Below are 24957 nucleotides of genomic sequence, written 5' to 3' on the forward strand. Positions count from 1 at the left end.
CAACCTCCCACTTTCATGTACGGTTATAGAGAAAAAACCACCAACAATTATCTCATAATTGTTTAATTAAAAATAAATATAATCATATTATATTTATAACCTATAGTTTTAATATCACATCTTATGCAACATATAAACCATAGTCTTTTTCTCCTCTACTAGATATAAATTATATTTATATCATTTTCCTCCAATTAATGTATCTCATACATCATGTCAACTATATCATATACAATTGACCAGTTTAATCATGTCAAATATAATCAAACTCCCTCTTGTCAATTTGAACACTTCAAAATGACCCAAAACTAATTCTCAACTTGAATCCATTGAGCTACCAAGGGGACCATATGAACCTGTGGCCTGAAGATCCAACGGTACGTGAATAGCTTACTAAACTCTTTAGCCACGAGATCCACCATCCATTAACTACCAGGCATTTCACTAAAGACCGACAGCTGCACTCTTCTCACCATAGATATATTTCTGTATCCATCGGATATAACCAGTCATCAGTACGATAATCCTTCACAGATACTCGTAAGTACAACTGGGTCAATTTATCGTTTTGCCCCTATAGTTACATCTAACTCCTTAAGTACCACTGATCCCTCTAATGAACAATACAACATAATCCTACTATGTGTGGACACCTCTCGGGCCATGAGAAGGTGTATGGCGCCATATCGTTCAAGTCCCAGAATCAGCCCTTAAGAGAGCAATCTATCTACTTACCCCTGGTTCGGGGAAGGAGTGAATTCCATCTTGTGTAGCTGAGTTTCCAGCTCCTAAATCAGATGAATCCTCAATGTGGTAGGTTTGAGTCAACAATCTGGCCACTCGCACCCATGAAAATCAAAGGACTGCCCTCAAAGGCAAGTTCTCAACTCACTCAAGATTAAGGTCATGTTACCTATGGTCATCCTAGTGAAGTGAAGTCTCTATCATGAACGGCGTTATATAACGAGACTATAACACTTCGTGGTCTGGTCTTATACAAACTTCTTTGTATAGGATGCCCCCACTCACATGTCTCCATATGAATGATTAAGATCAGACCATCTGTAACAAGTCACAACACTTGTAACTATTTTAAAAAGCGGGTCGCATTTGTCGCGTCACCAGATAAGGTTTCCCTCCTATATTCATATACTACAGATCATTTTGGTTATCATTTAAGGCATGATCCACCTGTATGTCTCCACATATATGCTTAAGTCACAATGACAACCAGGGATCTTAGTTTATTGGTTTGTGGTAAAGCAAATAAAATATCTCATGTTTCATAGATAATAGTGAAGAAAATATCATATATTATTACATCACAAGCGTTTGTTCAATACGGTGTTTACAAATTATAGGACCCAATGAGAGTTTAGGGCATGAACCTCAACATCTTTTTGTTATTGAGGGTAAGTAGATGAATTGCTTCCTAAGGGTTGATTTCGAGTCTTGAACAATAAGACGCCTTACCCTCTCATTGGCCAGAGGAGAGTCTAGTTTATAGTTGGACTATAACTAATTGTTCATTAGAGGGATCAATGGTATTTAAGGAGTTAGATGTAACTACATGGGTAAAACGATAATTTGATCCAACTGTAAACGAGCAATTCGGGAAGGGTCAACTTACTGTTGATTGGTTATATTTGTGGACACAGAAATATAGCTACAATGCAAAGAATTTAGTAGTTGGTCTTTAGTGGAGTGACCAATGAATGTTGATTAATTAAATTAAAGAGTTTAATTAGCCTCGTATCGTTGAAGCTTCTAATTTTTAGGTCTATAAGGTCCGATTACTAGCTTACTAAGAATAAAACAAGGAATAATTGTTTTTAGAATAATTTGAATTGTTCAAATTATTTAAAGGAATTGAAGGTATTTATTATATTAATGTGATTAATATTCAATATAGTGTATATTGATATACTATATAGTTAATTACAAATATGATTTATGATTAAAACTATATAATATGCGAGAGATAAATATTTGAATAAGATTCAAATATTATTTATATGAATAAGATTTTTATAAATGTTATAAGTTAAAATTAATGTGAATAAGATTTATATTAAAACTATAGATTATAAATGAGAGTTGCAATATGATTAAGATGCATAACATATGGTTCATTAATTAATGGTTAATTAGTTAACCATATATTATAATGCTAATATTATATTAATAATATATTATATGTGTGCACGTATGGGAGGGGTTTGTTGTAACTCCCCTCTCTCATCTATCCTTAGTCTATTGTGTGAGCAGATAGAACGTACAGAATGTGAACACACAAAAGGGTTTCAGAAGAAAAACTCTCTTCCTATTAAAATCTCCCTGGTTTTACCCTTCTCCCAAATCATTAAAGGAGGCTACACTTCCTATTCCTTGCCAGTGAATACAAATGCTCCAAGTGGTATCAAAGGAAGATCAGTATTTGTGTTGTCCTGTTTGAGGGAGAAAGTTATTGTTCGTGATTTTGTGAAGGAGTATTCGTGAAGAGGACATCTTCAAGGGCAAGTGCACGTATTCCCTTGGGTAAGCGTACTTATTCTCTTACTTCTCAGTAGAACAAACTTAGAGTTATTAATGTTTATCCTATGTTACGTCTTTTGTATGTTTTTCTCTGTTTTTCATTGGTTTTAAATTGAATTACAAATGCATGACATTCACACGCTTCCACATGAAATTTAATTCCTTCAGGTCTATAGTGTTTTATACCTATCATGCCTCTAAATATTAAAATATTGGTCATTTCCTTTTAGAATATTTATAGAAGGTTTTTTAACCATCAATTTATGTCTTATAAGTTTCTAGTTCATCATGTTGAAAAATTGAGGAGTAAAACGAGACACCACCGAAATACAAAATACCAAGAGAATATAATATAATGTATTTAATCTAAAATAAATAAAATAAAATAAAATAACAAAACAATAAAATATGGGAAATCCTATGGAAATTTTCTCATTAATTTCTTACAAAATTTCACATTCTATTGGAAGAAAAATTATATATATACATATTGAAACATCAATATAAAGTAAATAACAAAGAAAAATGAAAGATGAGAATTTTGTTTATAAACTAAAAATAAAAAATTAAAGTCACACTTGATAACACTCGATAGTATTTAGTTTTTAGTTTTTGAAAATTATACTAGTCTTTTCACAATGTCTTTCCATGGACTTTTTATCTTTCTTTAAGTAACCAAATTCTTTGAAAAAGGAAAAAGAAAAAATCAAACTTTTTTTTTTTTTTGTAAGTTTTCCGAACTTGGCTCGAATTTTTGAAAACATGTTCCAAAAGTAGATTAATGAAAAAAATTCAAATAGGTAGAAATGATGCTCACAACCTTAATTTTAAAAAGTAACAAATTAAAGTATTTGGCCGAGTCGGAACTCAGAACTCTACTCCCTATTAGATCAAAGGAGTACGTTGAATCTAGAACTAAAAGACATCAATTTTACGTTTTATTTAACTTCGATTTCATAAATTTTTAAACTTCATTTATAATAATGGTCTCAAACACAACAAAATGGTTTTCTTCCCTTTTTAGTATAATCAGATAGTTATCACGCAAATTCTCAATTATATATGATTAATTTGATCAAATGAAGGCTTTTATTTATTGGGGAAAAAAAACAATTTGCATGCCTAGTGCACAAACTCCAATTTAAAGTTGAATTCCCAAAACAAAAGAAGAAAGGAAAAAAAAGAAGCCCTTTGGTTTCTCTTGTCTTGAAAATTGCATGACGAACACATGGTCAAGCCTCCGTCAAAACCAAAATCACAAGAAAAAAGGCAAAGTGGGCGGTGATCAGAAGCACCCGTTTTCATCTACTCTCACCTAAATTAAACCCCTAAATCCCCCAATACAAATCTTAATATTTCTCCCCCAATTTTTTCCCTCCAACCAACAGCTAACTGCCACGTTGTCATTTTTCGAATTTTCTTTATTTTCCTAAAAATAGTAACGTCCATCTACACACAGCATTTTGCCATTTACACATTTTCATATTCCCCCCCCAAAAAAAAAACAATAAATAGAAATAAAAAATAAATAAAAGGAAATTAGTTGGTTAAACTAAACGAAGTCGTTATTGCCTATTATAAATCCCGAGGAACAATCGGGGGATTTTTAGACCATTTCTTCCCGTCATCTGCCAGAGAACGCAGATCCGGCGAAAATCAGCCGGAAATTCCAAGAATTTGAAGTTGAATCCGACGGTTGTGAATCATGAGCAGCCATCGCAAATGCGACGATGGGCGAGATGCGGAGGTTAAATACAACGAAAAGACAGAGAAGAGGAGGGAGAGGAAGAATGAGACGAGGTCGTTTCAAAGGCGATTGGTGAAGTACAAGGACTTGCCGGAGTATCTTAAAGACAACGAGTTCATATTGGACTATTACCGGTGCGAATGGCCGGTGAAAGAGGCGCTCTACAGTGTATTTTCATGGCACAACGAAACTCTCAACATCTGGACGTAAATGCCCTTCCCTCACTCTCATTTACTTTTGTATTTCTTCGTTCATCTTTGCCGGTTCTGTAAGCTGATAGTTTCGCGTCCGATTTTGAGCAGCCATTTGATAGGGTTTTTTATATTTGGGGCAATGGTTGTAATGACGCTGATGGAAGGGACGGAGCTCGGAGATTTTCTGCTCGTCAATTTCTCCAGGTACACGAAGCTAATCTCCCGACCCGAGGATTTTTTATGCTTCGTTTTTTCACATTCATTATTAGGGAAATTTAGGATCGAATCGATTTGATATTGATAAGGATGAGTAATTTCATAGCTGATCTGTAATTGATTGTTTTTGGTTTATGGACCAGAGGTACAGTTACGGTGCCGTTTTGGACAACTATGGGTATGGAAAAGGACGTCAACGGCTCTGATAGCTTTATTCCAGTAAGCTTTTCGTTTGTTCTTTATATTATCGTTATCTTTTTAGCCATACTTTGTTCTTTGGATTGGATGTTTGATGGACGGATTGTGACGAACACTTTTCATTTTGTTGTCTACAGCTTATTTATTCATTTATTTCGATGGTCTGTGGTCTGCAATTAAAATAAGTTATCATAATAATGAAAGTACAAAAAGAAAAAAAAGATAATAACTCGTGAAAGGAAAAGGAGAATAGACTTCATTGAATTTGAAAAGAATGGAAGAGTGTTGGAATGAAGCATGGTTGTCATTTTGGATACTCATATTCAATTCCCCATGTTAATGAAATATGCAAACTCGATATGAGCTGTTTAGTGATTATTTATTTTATGTCAATTGGGTTGGGGAGAGTCACAAGAAAGAAGGAATAATTCATTCTTCAGCTACTTAAAGAGGTCCACACGTTTTGGGATGATAGGAAGTTGAAAATTTTAATTGCAGATTTCTATTTTCACGTCTTTTGATTTGCTTCATTGTTGCTTCACTTTTAAATCGAATCCAGATTCTCAACCCAAACAAGAATGTTTCGTCATACCCATTTGAAAAAAGGTAACGATCTTTTTTCTTCTTGTTAAAGATGTGGAAAATTCTGTGACAATGACACGTGTTTTTTGGTCAATATATGTTAGATGATATAATATTAAATTTATCATCGCTCATCAGTTTAAAGTTTTTAGTCGATCAATGATTTAACATGGTATCTTCTATTTATTGGGACTTCTGCATATTTCAACCTCATAAGTTAAGAGAATGTTAGATGATATAATATTAAATTTATATTCACCCATGAACTTAAACTTTTAGATCTATGAGTGGTTTAACAATACAAACGAGGGTTATCCTCGTTATTGAAAAGTGGAGTTTTAGTTCACGTTTATGATGCCAATGATCCATGTTGAGTGATAATGTAGTTCGTAGTCGGGATTCTGGAGAGAGAATTGGCGTTGATGATTTAGGAACTTTGATGAATTTTTGTTTCTTTTATTTGCAGGAAACAAGACACGTCTCAAAGTCATCAGTTTTCTTAGTAGACAGAGCGGATGAAACCACGACTTTACCAAGATGGCCATGGCTCGTTTTCTTAATTGGTGCTATGGGTTGCTTGGTTTGTAGCAGCCTCTCCCACCTTCTCGCTTGCCATTCCAAACGCTTCAACCTTTTCTTCTGGCGCCTGGATTACGCAGGCATTTCTTTGATGATCGTCGGATCCTTCTTTGCTCCTATTTATTATGTGTTTCTCTGCAGCTTTTATCCTCGGTTGTTCTATCTTTCTTCGATATCCGTGCTCGGTGTTGCTGCCATTGTTACTCTTCTTGCACCTGCTCTCTCGGCCCCTCGTTTCCGGGCCTTCAGAGCCTCCTTATTTCTCACCATGGGCTTCTCAGGGATAATCCCTGCTGCACATGCTGTTGCTCTCTACTGGGGATATCCGCGTATTTATCTTGCCTTCTCCTATGAGCTTGTCATGGCGATTTTATACGCTACAGGAGCTGGGTTATATGTTAGTCGGATACCAGAACGATGGAAACCTGGTGCCTTCGACATTGCAGGACACAGCCACCAGCTTTTTCACGTGTTTGTCGTTCTGGCAGCTCTGGTCCATAGTGCAGCAACATTGTATATTATTGATTTTCGACGGAGTTCACCCACTTGCAACTCTTAGGGATTCCTTGATGGCTAAGCTGCCAAGTAGATCGAGAGCGAGTTTCTGGGTCATACTCATCAATCGTCTCCAAATATGTTATGGCATGGTGTAAACTGAAACAGCTGTAGTTCTTCAACTAAGGAAGTGCAGGAATTACGTGTCCCATAGCATTTGCTATAAAAGAATTCTTTTGCTCTCAAGAATCTAGGAACCAACATCTCATTCAATAGAAAGCACAAATCACTTATACACAGTGTACTTAAAAGTAATTAGTTCATATCTTCCAATTGCTTTCCACTAAGTTGCTGTAGAACTCGAATTAGCTTATTTTACAAATTCACGTGTTCACGAAGTTGAAGAAATTGAAGGTTTAACAGTTGCATGTCTTTAAAAAAATTATACTTTAACACTGAACTCTAAATAAACGCATTCATACATGTCATATCACTCGTAAATAGGTCATAAAACCAGATTTTTTGAGAACTATGATGAATCGGTCCGATAGAAGGTTGATATCCAAGCAGCTCAGGATGGCTTTTCTTCGGTTGTATCAGTAAAATTTCAAGTTGCCCACGGAACATGAATATTCATTACAGCAGGCGACTTCCACGCAGCTATCAGTCCAGGAATGATCTGTGAAGAGTATAAATCATCCAAGAGACGTTTCCAGATTTGGTTGAAATTATGGCCGGAGTTGAGAAGAATTTACAGATAAGAAACTGAGATAAACAAACAAGAATGCTAATGAAATCCTTCATTGCTTGTGGTATATTTTATTAACATGTTAAGACATTCACGATACTCAAATTAGGAAGACTTCTGCTACGTACCTAAACTGCATGTGTATTCACATAGCCTCGATTGCAGCCGCTTGTACTACAGCAACAGAAACTACCACTCAGCAACATTCGTCAACAAAATTATCTGAGGTAATACAAAACTGGTGATTCTCCTTCAACTAGAAACCTCAACAATCTCAGCTTCATTGTCACTGTAATCTCCCCAATGCTTGCTAGATTTTTTCTCCAAAACCATGTCCTGGGAAACTTCTTTTGTTGCAACAGAATCACACGCAGCCACCAGAGCAGAGTCGTGGAGCTTTTCTTGAACATCAGATTGCGAGTGATCAGTTTCTAAAGATTCAACATGTGGCTTTGGCTCCATTTCTTGTTGATTCTCACATTCAACATCAGTTGCAGAATTAGTTTTATCATTATTTTTTTCATCTTCAGTCTTGATTTTTATTTTGGAATCAACATCTACACCTGGTGAAGATGCATCTACTGGACTTCCATTTTGAGTCACTGGAATACCATTAACTGGTGCCGGATAACCAGTTGGGGACAGCAGGATACCATTAGGGGGAAACGGGAAACCATTTGGAGAAGCCAAATATGCATTTGGAGATACTGGATAACCATTTGGAACCCAAGGGTGGCCAGGTACAAACTCAGCTGCATGGGGATTCATAATTCTAGGAGCATTGAAGAGATTCCCATCCGCACTATGATCACTATTTTGTGAAATTGGTTTGTTACGGGGGATCCGATTACCAGATCTATTGTAGCCACCGGATAACCGTGGACCATAGGGTACCCTGGCTGTTGCTGACTGATTTGGCGATCTGCGAACTGGATTAACAGTAAGCATTGGAGGAATATTAATAGGTGGAGGCAAAATGCCTCCATGATCTTTAAATCCTGGACCTGAAACTGAGCCAAAGACGGGGATCGTAGATGGATTGAAGGGAGGTGCAGTAGCAGAAAGTTTCTTAGTTGTCTCCTTCCCACCTTCCACTTCATCTTGCTTTTCTACTTCAGTCGGTATCGGCTTAACATCAACACTATCAACTGGTAAATCATTTTCAGTTGCCTTTTCTCTTGAAACAGATGAATTTTCTTCGCATGAAATACAATCATTTTCTGGGAAAACAGTAATACATTCTTCTATTTGTATTGAAGCCTCAGAACTTTCAACTTCTATTTCATCACTGGGCTTGGTAATCACTTGCAATTCATCAGCACCCGCCATTCTATTTTCCATGGATGAACACTTCACAGCCTCCTCCTGGAGTTGGGCAGATATAGATTTCTGTTTGTCTGTTTCTGTAATCTCATTGACAAGGCCTTCAACTTTTTGTTCTGCACCAATTCCCTCAACTTTCACATCCTCTCCATCTTTGACGGTGGCTACTTCACCATGAGTGAGCTCAGCTGTAGCTGTCTCCTGGATTTCTGGTGAACTCACTTCAACATGATTAGGCCCTTTTGCCAGCTGCTCTGTCGCTGCCTTTACAATAGTTCCAGGTGGAGCCAATGCAACTTCTTTGTATGAGAAAAGTTTTCCAGCTACCTGAACACTTCCTGAAGCAGATATAGATGCAGATTTTGCAACTTGATCAGTTAAGGCAGGAGAACATGGAGCTGATTTGGGGTCAGATATTTTTTCCACACTGCCTGGACTGAAAAGGCTACTCGTAGGCTTAGAACTGAAACTTCCACTCTTAGTCAATTTCTGAGGAACAGGAACGGATGAGCCAACTGAAGCTGTAGATTCACTTGAGCTGGTTCTAGGAGATACAAAGCTATTAGGCTTTCCTCTGTATCTTGATGATTGAGATACGTTTATGAAATTGGTATTCAATTTTGCCAAGCTTGGTCTCTTTGAACCTGAAGACTTGCGACCTACAATAGAACGGCCTTTAGGAACAGCCTCTTGCCAGTCACCATCTGAGGCCTCATCTTGCACTTGGTCAACATTTTTATTAAGCTTCGTAGCATCAAACAGAACCGTGTCAGGTTTTTCAATTACATGTTCCTCCAACGGGGCTTCTTGAGATTTGTTTTCTTTATCACTTGGACTCTCAATGGCAGAATAATTTGGCGACAAATCTTCGTCCTTATGGACTTCTTCAGCTCCTGTTTCTGTGTATTGACCCGATTTTCCTTTGATCTGTTCAGAAAGGAAAGGCAAAGAATGTTTCAACAATAAGAAAATTTAGGATGTTAAAGTGAATTTTGTAATTTCCTTTTAGTTTAATGTTTTGCTAGTAAATCTAGCCAGTGGTGCTAATTCTCTATAAATAGAGAGAGTTTAGATCATGAGTTCATATTTTGTGAAGACCAAATAAAGATTTCCATGTGAGTTTTTTGAGTGAGCTTTAGGGTCCATAAAGAAAGGAGTTGAAACTAAGAAGAGTCGAGAAAAAGGATGATGGGAACCTTGTTACGAGCTTTCCTTTGAGCATCTCTGACTTTTAAATCTGCATCAGGGGCTATATAATCCAAGAGGTCTGACACACTAACCAAAGGAGGGAAACACTGATTAGATTTTTTTCAAAGTAATGGGACAAGAAAAGATGTAAGTTGGATATCAATTGTCAACTTAATAGGAACAAAAAAAAAATAAAAATACCGATTTTAGAAAAAGGTTTTCACTATTTTTCAAAATATCATGAAAAAATACCATATATTTTTTATACAATTACGAAATAAAATTAAGAAAATCCCAAAAACCTCCACTTTTTGGGCATTGCATCAATAATAAGCGTCAACAGTATTTTTTATTATTATTTTTGAAGAAAAAGAAACCCTAAATATCAAGGTAACAAAATATGGTGTCAACAATAAGAATTAATTCTGTAGGTCGCATACCTCAAATGACCTTTACTGGAGATGGAAGCGTCTGGCTTAGGGGTGCCATTTCGTGCAGCTTCCTGCTGCTCCAAGGCCTTTGATTCAAAGTACTCGAGCCATGCAGCTGCGTCCTGTGTCACTTAAATTTTCTCTTAAGTTTATGGCTTAAAGGCAATAAACATGGCTGCACTTTAGACTTCACATCTAACCTGAGTACGCAAATCCTCAGATCCAAGTTTGGCCTGTAGTATTTGCAGAGTGGTCTGCTCATGCTGAACACTCAGTGAGTATGCTTCCATTAAAGAAAGAGCAATTGCTATCGCATGGTAGCTTGCAGCAGTCTGTAGAAAATGATTACTAAATATGATTATGAACAGAAATACACAAGTCTATGATCGAAAAAGACATAGACATAGAGATTCGCCTGTATGTGATCAGCCCCTAGAAGTCTTTGGTTGCACTTCAAAGCCTCATGCAGGTATCTTAAAGCAACATGCACATTTCCTAAACCTTCTTCCATCATTGCTACGTTAATGTAAGTAGCTGCTGTGTTTGGATGAGAAGGTCCACAAGTCAAATGCAAAAGGTACAGAGCTCGGTTAACATACCTGTAATCCAAAAGACATTTTACACATTGGACAATGAAAGATTTAATCCATCTAACATCATTCAATCAATATCAGCTAAATGTAGCAAGTGAAAACATACTTCAACGCCAATTCTGTGTGCTGAAGTCGATAATAGAAAACAGCTAGATCTCCATAACTTTTCATTGTATCAGGGTGGTCAAGTCCAAGTTCTCTCTCATTAATATCCAATGCTTTTTGCTGATATATTGTTGCCTATGTAAAGAAGTGCCAAGTACTTAGTCTTTAAATACTTGTATGAAAAATCCATTGTATTAGAAGAGAATCTACCTGATTAAAATCCCCTGTGTGATAAAGCACAACTGCCAGAAGACTATATGCTCCAGCAGTCATTCGATGATATGGACCGCAAACAGAGACAAGTTTTGAGAGTGCCTTCAAATTCAATAAGTTTCCACCGAGTTAATTTATTAACTTAAAGATGTTAAACTACAAGGTCAAAAAAAAAAAAAAAAAAAAAAAAAAAAAAAAAAAGATATCCCTCACCTTTGTACCATAATTAACAGCATCCTCCAATTTCCCTTTATCCAAAGAAGTTTTGGAAGATTCCAACAGTGTACGCCCATCTGCAGACGAACATGCAACATGCTGTAGCAAAGGAATTAACATTGTCAAACCAACACAAAACTCTAATCATCCAGTTCATGGTATGAAACTTCAACTACACCAACCTTGTACACAGGGACCATGCTAATAATATCTGACTTTGTGAAAGGTGACGCACTTTCCATGTTGTAATCTCTGGGGACAAGCTCTAGCCCAACCTGATGGGACAAAATGTCAGTGTTAAAAAAATGATGCCAAAAACTATTCAAAAAGAAAAGCGTGGCTCGTCTCCTTTTTAAACCTTGTGACATAATCCTCGAAGGATAGCATATTTTCTGAGATCTTGAGCGCTGTCATTTTTCCATTGCCATCCAAATCTCTTTAGAAGGAATGTTTTCACCCACTTCCATTTCAAATTACAATCATCATTCCAATCGGTTTCATCTTCAACTGAAGGTGTTCCCAACAACACATTTAGACAGGATGCTATTGATGTGGCCAAGTCAGAAAAATTGACTGCAGCTATAACTGCTTGCAATATGTGTTTATAAGCGCGAACAATCATTTCATGTATACATAAAGATTGCACATGTGGAAGCTTATCTGCAAGTTCAACCTGTAATAAAACAAGGAAAATAAGCTTAGAAGCAACAAATAAGAATTCCAGCCACCTATTTCATTTCAAATCCCATCATTCACGAAGAATAACGTATATATTTCTGTTTTGGATTATCCTAAAAAATAATAATAATAATAAATAAATAAATAATCAAATAATAATAATAAATGTCTAAAGAATGGTGTCATAAAATAAAATGAGGCAATTACCACACGGCCCAATGAACACATTTGCAACCCCCGGGTGTGCATGAAATCTGTCAACGTCCTTCCATCAACAGGTGAGAGTTCAAGGGATCCAAAGTCTGCAACCTGTTATATTTGGGGTCATATAAATAAGTCCTCTTGAGCGCAAGATATGAGAAGCACAAAAAAAGAAAGGCTGATTATTGACATTCTAACCAGTTTCGGAAGGGCAGTATCAGCATAATAATTATGAGCCATATCAATCAACTCCTCGGGTGACTGTCAGGGGAAACCAATAACCAATATTAAGACTGAAGTTAAAGCATAAAAATTATCTTCTAAAGGTTCATCCATTGAGAAAAAAGTGTGAATGGTACAAAATATCTTAGAATAAGTAGAGAATAAGTAGACTAAGAAGAATTAATTTATTAAAAAGAAGAACCTTTTTGTGAAGACCGGTTTCTGATTCTTTCAGTCGCAAATAAGCAGATTCAGGAAGCAACATTTTCCACATTTGTTCCATATCCTCGTCTTGTTTCTCCAGTTCCTTTTGGTTAGTGGGATCAACTTCCTTCCCAGGTTCTACTTTACTAGTTCCAAGGTCTGTTTTTCTCTTAATCTCCTTTAAAAGTCCACCTTGTTTTCCAAGACCCTTTACAACTGGCTCTAACTTGGTTTCTTCTGTTTTCTTAGGCTCAGTTTTTCCTGAAGCCTGATTTTGCAAATGTTGAACCCAACATGCACCAAGCTCCCACCTAATGGACCTAGAGTTTTTGGCAGGTTCTTCCTGCAACCTTAACAAACTTTCTTCTATTACCTCCCTCACAATCGTCCTTGAATATTGTAAATGATCAACATTTGTGCTCGGCGATCGTGTAGAAGTATTTGATGCCTGAGGTGTGATTGACTTGTGCAGCAACATTCTCAAGCTAAATTAAAATGACATAATCCAAATATTAATTAAGTTATAAAAACCTGTTACCAAGTAATAAAGTATGACTCCAAGCCAATAATTTAGAGATTGTTGCCTTGCACTCCAACTCTTTCCTAGAAAGATGGGTCCCTGGTCAAGACTTAGAAGATTTTAGAAAAATGAAAATACCTATTAACATTTAGAGCATTTTCTCCTCCTTCTGGTTGATCTTCAATGTCAATGTCCTGAGGAATGGGATTTCCCTCCCAATTCACCTCGGCTGTAACTTTCACAATAGCTGTGTAGCCACAATGTCTAATGACCACAACGCCTAATGTGGAAGTGTCCTACATTGATAGGTTAAGAAAGCAATCAAAACAACTTGAAATTGAAATAACATATCATATCAAACATTTATGTTAGCCATACTGCTTACATGGACAGTAGCACTCTCATCAGCAGTTATGCCTTTAAGTAAATTTCTACGAGAAAAATCCTCCGTCGATACTCCTAGAACCAAGCTCCCATCATTTTTACAGTCCAATTTTATGCTTGCATCTTGTACGTCTCTTGTTACCTTAATGATTAAATCTCCAACAACTTCCTCGTGAGATACTAAACTATTTGGATCATTCACAGGAAATTGACTAGTCTTGATAAGCCGATTGATTACTTCAACAGCTTTAAAGACCGACACATCGACAAATAAACTGTGAAGCAGAAATGCTTTTCTATCACGGATTTGCCTCTCCTCTGCAGTTTTGCAAGGCATTGCAACCAGAATTGCAAACTCTTTTGCCCATTCTCTGAAATTATGCTTGCCATCTCTTCCTTGCCCTCCTCCATTTCCTCCCCAATTCTCATCTTCTACAGGAAGTTGGGGGAAAGTAGATGGGTTCTCAGCAACAACAGGAGGAACCACCCAAGTATTTGCCCTAAAACCATAAGGTAGGTTTCCAAACTGAAATGAAACAGAGTCAATATGACATTATCTTCTCCAAGTTCCCAACACTCTATGTCAAATATACTTACTTTGTTGTGATCTGTGAAAGCTTTCATAAGAGCTCTATATGCCTACAAAAAGATTGTATGTTAACGATTAATGAAACCTTTCATAAACTGACAAAAATAAGATCATGCGTGCTTTAGATAAATGCTTACAGCATCAAATGCTCTGCTTATCTGCTGCAACAGTCCCACCAAGGAATGATTAAGAAGATGTTTCCCAGCAGGGTAAAACCCTTTTCTTGAAGCAACAATTGTTGTTGGTTTTCCATTGCAAACTCGAACCTTGAGATACAATTATACACAGTATATAAGAAGGCAGTCCCCAGGGATGAGTAGTTTTGTGAATAAAAGAACTTGTACAAGGGAAAAATACTGTAACATAATGACTATCCTCACATCAATCTGAAAGAAATCATCTTCTGTCTTATCCACAAGGAATGGACGACTTGATCTCCGAATGTCTGCAAGAAAAAACTAAATAAGAAGACAATATGACCAGACATTTCTTAAATAATAACTTTCATCAAATGATTCAAATCAAATCAACTACAAGAAGTAAATAAAATTGTCATCCAACCACAAGTTTTCGTAATGTACCCTCCGATTCACACACACTGACAACACAAAACTTAAAAAGAAAAAGAAAAAAAAGTTTTAAATGAAGCTTCCCACTTCAATTTTTGTACCTATCAAAAATTTCACCAAGTAACAGAATGAGTTCACATGGCCATATCTCAGAGTGTGTGGGTCGCAAATAGCTTATGAGTTCTTCTCAAACAGAGCAGACGGTGTAATTGACTCGTTACCTCAACTATAACAATTAAAACTTGAAATGTCGGAATGAAAACAAAATGAAATAAGAAAACGAAATGAACTAAAATTTCAGAAAAGGAAACAAGAATTTAAAGAATAAAAGATAGAACCATGAAGCATTGGCTCCATTTCCACCAATGGCAGCACCAAGAAGAAACATAGATAACTCACATTGAAGTGGTGGTGTCAGGTAAGAGAAGGAGAAGAACTCATAGAATTGGCCAAGCCGCGGCGGCGGGCACATTGAAATGGAGCCATCAGCTTTCTCCGAACTATCGTATGAGCCGTCCAGGTTTCTGAAACCCTTAGGCCCATGTCTGAGATTCTGTGCCCCACCGCCAGAGCCAGTGGCCACCTTCTTATCTCCGGTTCCGGTCGATTTAGGTTTGAAACTCTGCTCGCTGCCGGTTTCGGGACTGGGTAGTGCAGCCTCATAATCGGTCAAACAAGATTCTTTCGAGGCAAGGTCTTTGGGACTGGTTCGAGCCGGTGACTTGGGGGAATTGGAGGATCCGCCGAATGAGGTGGTGCAAGCGACGATATCCAGCAGTCGCCGGATGTGCGCGACGGCGAGTTCTTCTGTGTAGTCCTCTGCCAAAATACCAACACTGGAAAATGAAAATTTGGGAGGAGAGGGAGGAAGGATAAGGTGCAACAAGATGTATGATAACAATATCCATTACAAATTTTGGTACGTTGGATTCTTTATTTCTAAAGTGTGGGGTCAGGTTTACCTTGGACGATTGTGAGGTGGCAGGGTTTTAGAGAGATGATGTCCACCGAATCTTTTAGCCTAGACCCTCGAACCTGAAAATTTTAAATTTGTTAAATGCTTGTATCAATGGACGCAACATGTTTCTTGTATAAGAGTACAACCAAGGATTTGTAGTTAATAAATGTTGTTTAATTTAATTAAAGAGTTTAATTAATTAATCTCAAATCATTGGAGCTTGTAGTCTCCATTAGATTCCTTTGTTAGCTCATAATGAATTAACAAAGACCAGTATTTTGAAAGAATAATTTGAGGTGTTCAAATTAATTTAGAAAATAATATGTTAATTGTATATGATACCGTTAACATAATATACATAGATATATTATAATATATAGTTAATTCTAAATTAAACTATATAATATAGGAGATTTAATATATTTGAATGTGATTCAAATAACAAATTTATATGAATGAGATTCATGTTAAAGTTATAGGTTAAAAGTTAATATGGATAAGATTTATATTGAAATTATAGGTTATGAGAGATTTATACATTTGAATATGATTCAAATGTTTATTTAATAAGATATGAGATGTCTAATTAATTAATAATTAGATTTTATTATTTTAATTAAATAAATATTCATTTAATTAAATTAAATAACTCATATGCATTGCAGGGATGGTGGATTGAAATAGGAAGTTATCCCACTTCATGTTAAAACACATAAAAGGTCTCTGGTTTTAGGTTGGTTGTTCTTTGTACAAGAAAAAAAAATCTACTCTCTCACTCTCGTAATTTCACACAAAGAAAAAGTTCTCTACATAAAAACTTTTCTCCACCCAATTCCCGCAATCTCTCGAAAGAGGCTTTCACCAGCTGGGCTTTACCAAAGTCATAGTAAAGAAGACTCTTTGGAGGTGTCAAGATGTTGAAAATAAGAAGAATAAATTACTGGAAAAAAGAATAAGAATTATTGTTTAAGAGTCCTACAAAGGTGTGTTAATTTTTCTTTCCTCTCATGCTTAGCCTGATTAATTACAGCATGTGATGTTGTTTGTTGTCTGTATTTTAATTTTGTGTTTTATCTTCTAAAATAAAAAGAAAAGCGTTCACAAGCTTTCACTGTAGGATTTGATCATATCAAAAAGTTTGTGGTAAGCGTTGATTTCTTTAGGTTGAAATTTGGCATCCCAAAGATGATCTATTTAGGACATGCTCATGGATCTAGTTGACAATCTATCAAGTTTGGATATGCTGCTGTATTGTGTTGGTTGTTGGGCTTTTATGGTATGACTAAAATCTAGTGAATAAGTGATTGCCTATCCCATCAATTGATTCAAAGGTGTAATAGATGTTTAAATCAGTGAGTGATATAGGTATTGTGTGAGTTCCTACAATAGAAAGAATGGTTGAAAGTGGAGACAGTTGGTGGTCCTCCAACATTAAATTTACTTATACTTAATGTGGACGCTTCTTGCACTTCATAGGGTACATGAAGAGGGGTTGTGCTTTAATATTCTTTGGGTCAGTAGGTGGTACCCTTGTCAGCGTTTGATGAATCTTGTGTTAGGTGCTGACAGCAAAAGGTTAACTCTACTAAATGGTCTCTAGATGGCAGATGAGTTTGATTGTTCCAAATTTAAAGTTGAATCTGATTCTCAAGTTTTAGTTAATGTAATTCACGCCAATAAGTTTCATGAGTCTTCTTTGGGTGTGTTTTTTTTAAAAATAAATTAGAGGATGGTGATGGCAGTGACGTATTTAGGATTTTATGTAGGTGAACAGAGGTTCATATAAATATAATTTTTTTCTATTTGATAAAAAAAATAAAATAGATATATGTAAAATGATACGATGTAAGGGAATACGTGTTGTAACATCCTGATTTTTATTTTGTAATTAAGTTTTTTTTGTTATTGTTGGCTACTTGGATAAATTATATGGGATTTATGTTTTTGGGCTAAGCTAAAATATGATTTAATTATTTTGAATTAATTGAGTTTTATTTTGACTTATTTTAAAATATTTGATTATCTATGGAGATAACTAAATATGTATTAGATTTTTTTTTTTAGGAAAAGGAAAATATATATATATATATATATTGGAAGATAATTAAGGAATTTGTTTTTTTAAGGGAAAAATAAGAGTTTAATTTGGTTATATATATATTTGTGGAAAGGTTAAAGAAAAGAGAAAAGAAAAAAGAAAAAAAAAAGTAATTTTCTTTTTTTCTCTCTCCACACACACGCAACCCTCCTCTTCTCTCCTTCTTTTTTTTTTTTTCCTTCCAGCCTTAGCCGCCGTAAGCAACCTCATCTCACTGTGACCTCCTCGCCAGCGCCGTCGCAAACAGCCTCACCTCGCCGTTCCGTCGACACCGCAAGCACCGCTGTCTCGCCGCTCGCCTTGCCGACATCAGCCCCGGTGTCCAGTTTTGCTTCTGCCACCGTTCGCCTGCTACTGCCTTTTTTGAGATTGGGTAAGTTTGGATTGTTTTGGGCAAGGTTTGGCGTTGAGTCTTTTTAAAGTGCCTTTTGGTGTTGGAAACGATTTTAGTGTTACTCATTGTGTTGACTTTTAGGATTTGGATTTCGAGGCGTTGCTAACAAAGAAAGAACCATTCTCTTCATCGAAGAGTTTCAGTTTTGGTAAGTTTTGTGTAAACTGGTTGGTTATTCTTTTGGATTGAGAGTAATAGTGGAAAAAAAAAGTTATTGATTTTGGAATTAATTCTTGATCAGATTGGCTACTTGAATCAAGTTTTGGAATTTGTCTTGGATCAAGCCACAACTTTGTGTTGATTCAAGTTTTCCAAAGGTTTTAAGGAATTATTTGCGTGGACTTTTGTAACCAAGTTGAGGTAAGTGATACTATTACTGGTGCCTTCGTGCCAGACGATCTAGATTAGACCTATCAAGTTACTTGGTTGACTCTGGAGCATGATTTTGTTTGATATTATGTTTTGCTAGTTGCATGGTGGTTGCAAGTATTATGAGCATGTTAAAATTATGATCAGTACTGATATTGTGTATGTGATGCATGAATAGACTAGTAGAGCGGTTTATTGTCTTGCCTTAACGCGTGTTATTATTATGTTTGATGGTGTGCCTACGGGCCGCTAGACATGCGTGAACCGACAGGTTAATGTTCATGTTATTATCATGTTTGACGGTGTGCCTACGGGCTGCTAGACATGCGTGAGCCGACAGGTTTACGTTCATGTTACTTTTATTTTCATGTTTCATGTTTTGACAGTGTGCCTATGGGCCGCTAGACATGCGTTAATTGATAGGTTAACGTTCATGTTATTATTATGTTTGAGGTGTGCCTACGGGCTGCTAGACATGCGTTTCAAGGCAAGATAGTACGTCTTTTGGTTTTCCTTTCGTCATAAAAAACCGATGTAACTGTATGAGCCACGGACTATTTTTTTTTCTTTGCTCGTGGATGCATAGTCTGATCCCGGTAATGGGATCACTTACTGAGTATTTTATACTCAATCTTTATCCTTATTTTTTTTTCAGGTAAGGGCAAGGACACTAGGGCGATTGACAAGAGGAATCCGTGACAGTGCCAAAGAAACCAAAATTCGCTTCCGCATTTGACTGTTTATATTTTCACATGTTTTGTTTTTATCCCTTCATGGATTTATCATAATTTAATTAATTAATTTATCTATTAATTTATTCATTTTTTTTATAAATTGTTTCTTGTTAAAAAGGATGCCCGGGTTGAACAATTTAAGATTTTGAGATATGTTAGAACATTTTTTTTTATATATATACGAAGTTTAAGATTATGATTATTTTCTTTAATTTACTTTATTTTCTTCAATGAGAATATTTATGCATGCATGCAGTAACGATTCCTTTTTAGTAGTCCTAGAAAGTGGGGTTGTTACACGTGTTTCCCTGAACCGTTTATAGATCTATTTCCGATGAATGATTAAGATCTATTTAGGTAGATTTAATTAGATTTTAGAGAAATGGTAATTGTGTGGATCATAAGTTAGCAAATTGGGCTTTGTCCAGATGGGAGGACCCACCCATTTGACTAAAACCCGTTGCGGGTGTCATTTCTCCTTAATGCAATTGTTCTTTAGGCTAAGGATATGCAGAAAATTCCCAAGAGACACGTGGCCCCATTTTATTGGGTCAGGTGACAACTGAAAAAGCTGGGGCCCAGATGCCACTAAAGTTTTGAATGTGACCGTTTTTTAAAACAGAAGCGAAAAGTAAAAGTCAAAACACATTCAACGGCGCACAGTAAATATCTTGACGGGGAAGTGGGACCCACACCTTGATTTTGTAGATTAAAAATTAAAAGTATTGAGGAAATGGAAAAGAAATACCTCGTGCGACAACGAGAAATTCGTTAAATGACACGTCTCCACGTGTACGCCTAATAGCTTCCTCACATCCAAGATCCTGTCCGTCGATATTCCCTACAAATTTAATTCCATCCTTCCTTTTTTCAGCTCCAATAAATACAGCCCCACTTCAAACATAATTCATCGACTAAAAATTTGTTTACCGTAATCTAATTTAACTATTAAGGGATCATTTGTTTATTTGATAGATAGATAATCACAATCTTAAATGTTCAAACTTATAAATATTAGAAATTATGGATGTTTGAATATTTAGATTATCATATTTATTTTGTAGGAATATTTTTACAGATATATGAAAATATTTTGATAACTGCATTTATTTTGTGAGATTTTTACTCGACAATATCTTAAATTTACATAAAATTCCAAGAATACTCTTATAACTATTTATTAATTTATAATTAATTTGATATAATTTGAACTTGTATAACATATTTGGTTTTATCCATTTAAAATTAATACAATTTATATTATTTTTATATGCTATTTTTCTCAACAAAGTAGCGTATCATAATTTAAGATTTTTTTTTATAAAATAAATATTATTTTAAATATAAATTTAAATATATTGCTTAAAAAGTTAATAAGAATTACGATATAACTAAAAATATATAATATACAATGTCGACAGTATTTATTTTAATTATATAATGCAAATAAAGATATATATATATATATAATAAAATAAAAATGAAGGTAAAAATGTAAAAGGGGACGCCTTCAACTTGGGAATATGAAAAACCCATGTTTTAAAATGGCATCCAAAACTCTTCAGATTTCCTCCGTCTGAACATCCTAGGATACTCAAAAATCTTCTGCGGGGACATTTTACAATATAGCAAAACAAACACGATAATCCAAATGTCCACTTCATGGAAATTTAAGATGCCCGCGAAATAAACGACCTCCAAAAGCATTATAAATTTATGGTAAAGGTCAAATTTAATTTTCAAACTACAACAAATATCACGACTTTCCCTTTCTAAGTAGATGCTTGAATAGTTAATCTATACTCATATTTACTAAAGTATCATATTTGTTTATAATAGATTCATAAATTTTAAAATTTTATAATATACATTTTTAAATTTTAACTTTTTAATTCCAGAGGTCTTTACACTTTAAAATTTGTTTGATAGATACATTTGGACTTTTTATTTCATGTGTAAATCGTTGGGCTATTCAAAGTGATTATTATTATTTTTTAGTGTCTATTAAATACATAATTTAATGTTTAGATATCTATGAGTTATGACATATCTATGAGTTATGACATACGTTTAAAGTTAAAATATAATTCAACAATAAGAAGTCCTGATTTAAAAATAATAGGTAGCTGGGTACATTATTCCAATGTTCTTAAATATTTGTACTGTCTTTTTTTTTTTTTTTAAAAAAAAAAAAAACCATTTTGAGGGAAGCAATTTAAAAGTATAACGTTGAAAAGTAAAGGAATGAGCAAAATTGTCGTCTGTCACTCTCTATTTTTTATCTTTTGGGTAATATCTGCCCACTCTATCTTCTTATTTTGTATTTTTTTCCTAAAAACTCCCGTTGGATAATGATTTTTCTTTTTCTTTTTTATTTTTAAAATAAAAAATCAAATAGTTATTAAATGAGGTCTACTATATTCGGTTAAATTAATAGACAGTGTTATTTACCATACTCATAATTCATATTTATGAATATAGTAAATAATTGTATATATATTTGTAGCATTGGAATTTGTTACAGAAATAACTTGCATAAAAATCTATTTTTATTCTTAACTTTTTTATCTCTAAATTGAATGCATAAAAGTAGTATGCACAACATTTTACGAAAATTTTTTAGTACAATAATTATACAGATGAGTGACTGAACCTCTAATTTTAAAGGAGGATGTATATGGAAATTACATTGAAATGATTAAACTTTGTTTTACACTTGATTGAAAATTATTTATAAATTTCTAAATGCATTAAAGATAATTTATGGTTTAATTAAAAATTTAGTCCCATTACTTTAAAAAAAAATAAATTAGAATTTAGTCTCGTAATTTTAAATCTTAAAATTTAAGGACGTTCTTAGATTAGGATAAAACGTAATAAGTAATCTTTATGATTTTGATAAAATTTTCATACATACTTCCTACTACAAGGATTATCAAATAAATCCACGTATTTACTTATTAATTTGTTGTAAAAAGTACACTGAAATTTTGTTTAAATAATGTTTATAACAACATTATGTTTATTTTCTATTATATAACCTTAATGACAATGTTTAAATATCTGAAAATAAAGACATAATATAAAAAAAAATGAAGAAGAAGATAATGGATAGGTATCATCTACAAATATTAAGGACCCGTTTGGATTGACTTGAAAAAAAAATCTTTTAAGAAACCCATTTTTTATTTAAAGATTTTTTTTTAATAATTGATTAAACTATACTCGAAAAACTATTTTAAGTGGTTGTCAAACACTTAGTTTCTTCCATAATGATTTATGTTTTAATTATACCACAACAATCACATTTTGGCAAGATAAAACCAACAAAATTAAAATTAAAAACATGCAAAAATTAAGATTAAATATGTAGAATGCCGTTAAAAAAAACTAAATATTTAGAATGACGAAACATTTTTCATGATTAAAAACGAAGATAACTAAGAATAATTTTTTTATATGCTATATTTTGTAAGAACAAAAATGGAAAATTATTTCAAATGGAAAAATTATTGAAAATATTTACAAAATATAGTGAAATTTTGTTATATTTTGTAAATATTTTGGTACATTTTTCCATATTTGAAAACAACTCAATAAAATTATCATTTAATAATGTAGCCATTTTGGAAGGATAGAAAATAGTTTAAAATAAACGAATAATTTTATTATTTTTTATTTCTTTAAAATAAAAATAATGTAAAAATAAGAAGTATGAATAAAAATTTGAACAAAGAACTTATTTAACAAATAAAATTAATTTCAACTTTTAAGGGGGGAAAAAAACATCGAAGAGAACTTGAGAGAAAAAAATGGAAGTGACAACTAAACATATCTTGTCAAAAAAGAAAATGAAAAAAAACGAGAACCTTTTCTTTTCAATGACCAATGGACAGATTCTCATAATTGTAGAAGAATTCTCATAGTAAATTTTAAGAGAGAACATTATAAATTTTCAAATGTTACCCCCCAAAAAAAAAAAAGAAAAAAGAAAAAAAGAAAAGAAAAGAAAAGAAAAAAAGAAAAATGTAGAAGAATAGCTTTTCAAATGTTTAATTACCTTAAGGGTCACTTGCGAGTCTTCTGGAGTTTCAACCGTAAGTTCAACAACAGTGGGCAAAACTGTCAAACAAACAAAACAAAAATAAAAATAATTAAAAATATATACACACATATCCAGAAAGAAGATATAGCTCAAACATTAACCACATATTTGATTTCCATTTAATTTCTCCAACCAATGGAATAGCCCAAAATACAATGTCCAAAACTCAGCCTAACAACAACTAACATACAACATATATTAATGACTACAAAGTTTGCAGTTCAAATTCTTCTCTTTCTATTGTATTGAAAAGAAACACAATCCTTCAATGAAAATCGACTATTATTATATTAAATCGAATTATCCGACACCCAAAAATAGTTCGAAGAAGAAGAACCCAACAAAGCAAGTAAATTAAGAAAACACTTGAAAGAGAGAGTGTAGTTGGAAGAAAAAACCTTTCTCTTCTTTCTTTTTCTTGTCTCCTTTAGGCTTATGAGGCTTTGTTTTTCCAGCTTTGGGAGCCATATATAATTTGGATTATGGCAATGCAAAATGGTTAAAATCCAATAGAGAAATTGGGGAATTTTGAGGGAAAATGGGTGAGAAAAATTGGAAAATGAAGAAGGGTTATATAAAGAAGAAGAAGAAGAAGAAAAAAGGTGGGCTGTTTACATAAAGAATGTTAAAAGAAAGAGAGAGAAGAAAGAAGAAGAAGAAGAAGAAGAAGAAGAAGAAGAAGAAGAAGAAGAAGAGAAGAGTAAGGATAGGATAAGGTAAGAGGGAAAGGGAAGGTTATGTAGGGGACACTAAAACAAAACAAAACAAAAACCAACTCAATAGCGCAAGCGTTAGAGAGTGAATTGTAAAGGCTAGCGATTTGGGGCCTCTCGTTTCTCTTAAAATTCTTATATTTATTGTATGGAATAGGTTGATAAGGAGAAAACGTTACTCTCCCATCTATCATCAATCACTTAATAGCCTATCTCTTTATGTTAAAAGTGTTAGGTACAATTAACTCTCCTTTGAAATGACGAGAAAAAAAAATTTCATCGTAGCTTTGAAATTTTAATAAGAGGGATTTCGTTTTTTTTTTCATTTCGAGAAAATTTTAATTTTTTAGGAATTAGCTACGGTTAGCTCAATTTATTTATTTATTTTTTTTCAGTTTTATGTTCCTGATTACGTATAATTGTATAGTTTTACATGTCAATGTCGTTTATGACGAAAGATGAAACTTTGTCAATGTGTTGTTTTTCTAATATCTAACTTTTCTCAATTTTCAACTTTGTTTTCAATAAAAAATTATCACTATCAAAGACAGTAAATAGAAGAAACCACAAAAAATAACTTATATTTATTTTTAACTTCATTCAAAAAAATTTCAATTAAATTTTCACATCATTTACCTCAAAATTGAATTGATGTGAGTTTTGTTTCTTTTACCAACCAAAAAATTCATTTTCACATTAATTCACCTCAAAATATTCATAAATATTATTTATATTATTTTGTAATTATTTTTTCATTTTTTTTTTAAATTTATGCTCTCGCATCGACGTTTAGACAAATATTCATAATATATATATAAATGTTGTCTTACATTATAGAAATGATAATAAAAAATAG

At 33.9% G+C, this 24957-nt stretch overlaps 2 protein-coding genes across 5 annotated transcripts; one reads left to right on the top strand and one right to left on the bottom strand.

Annotated features, from left to right (window-relative positions):
* Positions 1-3977: 3977 nt before the first annotated feature.
* Positions 3978-6954, top strand: LOC120071115 (heptahelical transmembrane protein 2-like). Its single transcript, XM_039023177.2, has 4 exons — positions 3978-4488; positions 4585-4680; positions 4836-4911; positions 5939-6954. Exons 1-4 carry the CDS (start codon positions 4241-4243, stop codon positions 6608-6610), a joined length of 1092 nt encoding a protein of 363 aa, XP_038879105.2. The 5' UTR covers positions 3978-4240; the 3' UTR covers positions 6611-6954.
* Positions 6852-24216, bottom strand: LOC120071114 (Tetratricopeptide repeat (TPR)-like superfamily protein). Of its 4 annotated transcripts, none has more exons than XR_005480162.2 (24): positions 23787-24216; positions 23344-23405; positions 20032-20124; positions 15693-15765; positions 15130-15549; positions 14542-14606; positions 14299-14427; positions 14170-14211; positions 13574-14098; positions 13327-13484; positions 12667-13153; positions 12441-12503; positions 12249-12350; positions 11722-12036; positions 11546-11638; positions 11361-11462; positions 11145-11249; positions 10936-11069; positions 10652-10835; positions 10437-10568; positions 10246-10358; positions 9814-9892; positions 7423-9544; positions 6852-7225 (listed from the first exon to the last, which is right to left on the bottom strand). XR_005480162.2 is itself a non-coding variant. In XM_039023176.2 (23 exons), exons 1-23 carry the CDS (start codon positions 23854-23856, stop codon positions 7547-7549), a joined length of 5544 nt encoding a protein of 1847 aa, XP_038879104.2. In that variant the 5' UTR covers positions 23857-24216; the 3' UTR covers positions 7318-7546. The 4 variants fall into 4 exon arrangements, 1 of the variants encoding a protein (XP_038879104.2); XR_005480161.2 differs by having other exon boundaries at positions 6852-7311; XM_039023176.2 differs by lacking the exon at positions 6852-7225 and having other exon boundaries at positions 7318-9544.
* Positions 24217-24957: the final 741 nt, after the last annotated feature.

The sequence above is a fragment of the Benincasa hispida genome, chromosome 2 (assembly GCF_027475165.1).
Source record: "Benincasa hispida cultivar pf3 chromosome 2, pf3_genome.v1.1, whole genome shotgun sequence".
NCBI classification, from domain to species: Eukaryota; Viridiplantae; Streptophyta; class Magnoliopsida; order Cucurbitales; family Cucurbitaceae; genus Benincasa; species Benincasa hispida.

Excerpts from the sequence above, each read along its gene's own strand:
- LOC120071115 (XM_039023177.2), top strand. The coding sequence starts at position 4,241 with ATGAGCAGCCATCGCAAATGCGACGATGGGCGAGATGCGGAGGTTAAA. Across the intron at positions 4,489-4,584 it reads GAAACTCTCAACATCTGGAC|CCATTTGATAGGGTTTTTTA; the intron begins GTAAATGCCCTT and ends GATTTTGAGCAG. Across the intron at positions 4,912-5,938 it reads GCTCTGATAGCTTTATTCCA|GAAACAAGACACGTCTCAAA; the intron begins GTAAGCTTTTCG and ends TTTTATTTGCAG.
- LOC120071114 (XM_039023176.2), bottom strand. The coding sequence starts at position 23,856 with ATGGCTCCCAAAGCTGGAAAAACAAAGCCTCATAAGCCTAAAGGAGAC. Across the intron at positions 20,125-23,343 it reads ACTCGCAAGTGACCCTTAAG|GGAATATCGACGGACAGGAT; the intron begins GTAATTAAACAT and ends TTAAATTTGTAG. Across the intron at positions 12,351-12,440 it reads ATACTGCCCTTCCGAAACTG|GTTGCAGACTTTGGATCCCT; the intron begins GTTAGAATGTCA and ends CAAATATAACAG.